This window comes from Bremia lactucae, linkage group LG10 (assembly GCF_004359215.1).
Source record: "Bremia lactucae strain SF5 linkage group LG10, whole genome shotgun sequence".
NCBI lineage: Eukaryota > Oomycota > Peronosporomycetes > Peronosporales > Peronosporaceae > Bremia > Bremia lactucae.
Window position 1 is genome coordinate 1,569,965 of NC_090619.1, and position 5,266 is coordinate 1,575,230.

Genomic DNA, 5,266 nt, shown 5'->3' on the forward strand with positions numbered 1-5,266 from the left:
TCGCAGATTTTTTAGGAAGAACTGATTGACGAGTTTGACTCCTCTAATGCAATGTGCTAGACCATTTTAATTGAATGGTTTCGTGAGACACATTTTACCACAAAAACAAAACATTACTTGTCCACAGCTGCACTGTCGTTTACGGTGTGTTTTCATCAGAAACTGAGACAATTACTTGTTACAGTGAAAAAAACGTTAATGAGACACCTTGTAATTCTAACGAATAAACTGACTTTTTAGACACCCTTCTATAGCTACTCCGACCTTTACGGCGGCCACCGCAAAATTTAGTTTATGATTGGCTGAAAGCTTTACCAATCAGTCCACGAATGTAAACTCCATGACGCTTTAGAAATGTGCAAGTATGCCATCACTTGGTGTCCAATCTTGCCGCACAAACACCATGTTGTCGCGTCGACGCCTTTTGCTTCTGACGGTCTGTTGCATGCATGCATGCAACCTAGTAATTGCGCAAGCTGCTAATGAATTGATAAACGTGAATTCCGACGTGAGATGCGAGGCTGCCACCGACTGTATATTACAGAGCCTCAAACACAGCACTTGTCGCAATGGCGTCTGTGTGAACAATGATTTGTTTCCTCTGTCTAACAAAGAGATTTTTGGATCCATGAGTGCATTCGTAGCGATCATTCTAGCTTCAGGCTCTGGCCTTGGCGGCGGTGGCCTGCTAGTGCCGCTATATATCCTGATTATGACCATGTCATCGCACGAGGCTGTGCCGCTGTCCAAGTCTACAATTTTTGGTGGCGCCATCGCTAGCTTTCTTTTAAATGTAAAGAAGCGACACCCATTGGTGCACAGCCGCCCATTGATTGACTATGAGACGATGCTGCTGATGGAGCCGATGACCCTAGCCGGAACTATTGTCGGCGTCAACCTGAATGCAGTATTTCCTGAGTGGCTTATTACAATGCTTATTGTGTTGTTGCTGACCCAAACAACCATTCGTATGTATCACAAGGGCAAAAAGATATGGAAAGAAGAAGCAGACGCGGAGAATGACATTATCGCAGAAATTGTGGCCTATTGGAAATTATTGCCTTATGAGCCAAATTTGAAGCAATTTCAAATTGTTGCACGAGCTTATTTAAAGTGGAAAACGTACAAGTCACCAAAAAAGGAAGAAGTTCGATTGAATATTTTGCCACAAAAGTATAGCAGTAGTGTCGACGTTCATTGCTCATCAACTATCACGGAGGCGAGTAGCGAGGATGAGGCTAGCAACGATGAGAATGAGTGGGAATATTTAATGAGTAGGAAGCTTGAAAAGAAGCAGTCAATAAAGTATTATTCAGTGGAAAAAATTTCTCACGCAAGACGCTCTGTACCGAAGGCAGACTTGGCCGTTCTTTTCGTAACCTGGATCGGGCTTGTACTATTCTCGATGACAAGAGGCGGCCATGGCACGCCTAGCGTCATAGGCTTGTCTTGTGGAAGTACTAGCTACTGGCTGCTTACTTTTGTATCGCTTTCATTTTTCATGAGCGTGACACTATATTTTGGCATGAAAATTAATCGTTCTCATACGATCTTGCAGTCATCGGATTATTTGTATATAAAGGGTGAAATGGTCTGGACAAGGGAAGCTATTGTCAAATTTCCCGCATTGTGTACCGTTGCTGGCATAGCTGCCGGCTTGCTGGGCATTGGGGGTGGCATGGTGAAAGGCCCGATACTGCTTGATATGGGGTTATTGCCTCAGGTGTCCTCGGCAACGTCTTCTTCGATGATATTATTTACTTCTTCTGCGACGACGATTCAGTTTATTATTTTAGGGACGCTGTCACTAGATCACGCATTGTGGCATGGCGTAGTTGGATTTGTGGCTGGTCTCATCGGACAGCTGGGAATGTCCTACTTGATCAAGAAGTACCGCAAGTCAGCACTGGTCATCTTCTTTATTGCCTTCATTGTCGGAGTCAGCGGCCTCGTAATGGGTGTTCTGGGCGCGATTCGCACTTGGAGGGTCGGTTTCGAAGGCTTTTGCTCGCTTTGTGGAACCGGGTAGCCATATGTTGCATGTGTTACTACTATCGATCATCATTGGACGACAGATTGTGTGATAATGACTTTTTATCAGCAAAAGATATAATATCCTAATTGCGTCGTGTTATTTGTTGCGCCGCAATTTGTTAGGATAGTTGGAAGCTTGCTGATGCGACACATTTACACTTGCTAATCATGTCCACAAGTTCAGTCTTTGTGTCGCCTCAATTTAATACTTGGGTTGACTATGGACTAGACAGCTTTTTTGCACTTAATCGGCTATCTTTATGCGTTCTTCCATTTTATCGATAAAGTAGCTTCAGAAGTAAAACGTATACTTTACAACGTGAATACAAGAAGTAGCTGTTTCCTAAAACTTGAATTGCGTTCCATTCGAGAATGTGTTACCTAAATATTATTCCTCCTTAGTCTTTGTAATAAAATTTATTATCTTTATTCTTAATATTGCCAATACACGATAATATTGTAGTGGCAATGTAACAGTTCTGTTTCTTTTGTTAATTTAAGTCCTTAGATCAACGCGCGAATGGGAGGAGTCGCAATATATAATTAGATTGTGTATTAAGTCAGCTAAGAAGATTGCAACACGTAGGAACTTAAATATAGGCCACTGCTAGTTGTACCCCCCTTTGGTATTTGTACACCCGACCCCGACTTATAGCCAATAACAATATAAATGCACGCTGAGTCCCATAATAGAGACTGACCGAAACCCGCATCACCATGTACAATGAAGGTCTCAACAGCTTCAGGCAACGCTCACAAAACTTGCCAAGAATTTGGCTTAATTCATGGACCATAATATTAAAGATAAGAGGAAATTCTACGCAGGTGAAGACGCTTGGCAAAACGTTTTAGTGTGCATCGTGGCTGACGGTCGCGAGCAAATACGCGATGAGATGCTTACGTATCTGAAAGCCATCGGACAGCACAACGAGGTCTTGTGTTACGATCAATAGTTCCGGCGTACTTCCTGGTGCTTTCTCGCTCTACCGATTTGAAGCCTGTGACGCGGCACCCTTCACTAGTACTGATCAGCACTAATTAACGTTACACTGATTACAGTGTAGATTAGTGCCTCGAAACTTTACGTACACAATGGTACAGAGGAAGTTTTTTGAGTGGCTAAGGAACTTAAGCTACCATAAATAATTCAAAGGTTTAAAATTAGGGAGAAGTAAAACTGTATAATATATTTAGTTTCCTACGTAACGATCTTCTATCTACCACTGAACTTACTACATTAATATCTAATTAAGTATGGTGCCTCCTTGCGCACCGCACAATCGTGTCTTGAAACGATTGGCGGGGTTGATTTAGACTTAAATTGACCAATCAATAGAGCTAATGTCTTATTGCACCAATAATACCAAATTTGGTATTATTGGAACTATTTAAGTCAAAATTAATAAAGATAATAATGTTGTTCTTGTTTGTTTATTTCCTCTTTTAGGAAATAATTATTGCTATTCCTTATAGGAAATAATGCTTATGTAACGGGACACACCGTTTCATCCCCTCCTTAACCAACGGTCACTATAGTGACAGACGTAGGGTGACAGGAAATACTATTATGGCTTTCCCTGTAATTTGCATCATCGGCTTTAATCAAAATACCGATTTCATTTGAATTATTAATTTTATTCAAAATACCGAATTTTGCAATATTGATTCTGACCAAAATCAAGATGGCGACGAATAAGTCTGTGTGCGTGGCCGTGAGGCCGCTAAGCTGGTAGCTGCACGGATCAGTGTAGCTGTCAGCAAGGTAAATGTTTCAGTAGACGCTAATGCGTCTACGGCAGGGGATAAGTCACCTTCTACTCCCATTGGAGGTGACTGGGATATGTCATCTGTTGATGACATTGCAGGTGACGGGGACAAGCCACCTGCTACACCAATTTAGGTGACTGGACCAAGTCACCGACATCGCCCGACTCAGTGGCTATAGAAAAAGCCGCCGGATCACCCGGGGCCGAGTCCGTTAAACCTTGGGGTTCCAACGTGACAACCAGAGAGGTTGTTTGACTCGTCGAACCTCTTTAGTGGGGAGTCATCATCAGATAACTCTGTGGGCAATGACCACTCTGCTGACGTTAGTGTACGTCACCAGGAACTAAGTGATCGCGTAGGGTAGAGTGCTGCTTGTGGTGCTAGTTTGAATCACCAGGGAAGGAGTGAATCTAGGGATTGCTCCAAGGACCAAGTTAACGTTTCGTTAAAATGAGCCAACAGGAGAGGGACCGCAATACGTTGCGGTTCGCTCCTGAAAAGAGGCCTTGCTTGACCTCTAAGGATAACATAATTCGTTGGTTAGGTATGACCAACGATCGATATCATATTCCGCTATTCGACTCATCCAGGCTTCACAAGCCTGGTGAGGATGAGACGGAATTCTTGATCGATGCTTTTTCCGGCATCGTTGGTACTCTTGCATACGGGCAAAGGATGTCAAACCTTTGTTCCAAGCTTGGACAGCCTTTGTACAGAATGTAAAAAAAAACAGGTCGTGAGGTATGCCTTCACAAGCTAAATGCTTTCCGTGAACGCTTCGGAAAACGGGCCGTAGTCGGTGCACACTATAAGTTGCACCGTTTGTCTAGAAAGACAGGGATTCCTTGCTTCTAGTGAGGGGACTCTTGCCCATGCTGTTTTAAGATGCAGGTAATGCCCCTAACAAAATCATATTCCCTCAAAGATCCTCATTGGAGAACTCTCATCTCTTACGAGATGCGTTAAGGTATTGAGAACCGCCAATTCTTTTACGAGCGCGGGGAGCGCTCGTTTCTGATGGGCCTTCTGTCGAGGAGGATAGGTCTCGTCGTACGTCAACGCAAGACCCGAAACGTTCAACATCAGTTGGGAACAAGGGTCCTAACTATCATGCGAGAGTGAAAACCCTCGCCAATGAACGAGATAACTCGTTCGAACCCCCTTTGCCTCACAGTGGTTCAAGAAGCTTTCAACAAGAAAACGCTTCTGACCACCATAATCCATTAATAGATGTGGTGGGGAAGGAGAGATCGGTTTCACCTCGTTTGACGAATACGAATCAACATCGTGATTTGGGTCACACCCTTCAATTTTTGAGGGAGGACATTGACCACGAGCGATCCCGTCGCCGAGAGTTAGCGATGACGGTTGACAATGATTTTCGTGACCAGTCAAGAAATTGTGCGCAAGTTGCGACTGACCAACTGGCAAACAAAAAGACACATTAATCACTTCAAAATGAGCT

At 43.5% G+C, this 5,266-nt stretch overlaps 1 protein-coding gene across 1 annotated transcript; it reads left to right on the forward strand.

Moving 5' to 3' along the window:
• Positions 1-403: 403 nt before the first annotated feature.
• Positions 404-2,029, forward strand: CCR75_006857 (uncharacterized protein; the record flags this gene model as incomplete). Its single annotated transcript, XM_067964922.1, has 1 exon — positions 404-2,029. One exon carries the CDS (start codon positions 404-406, stop codon positions 2,027-2,029), a length of 1,626 nt encoding a protein of 541 aa, XP_067814452.1.
• Positions 2,030-5,266: the final 3,237 nt, after the last annotated feature.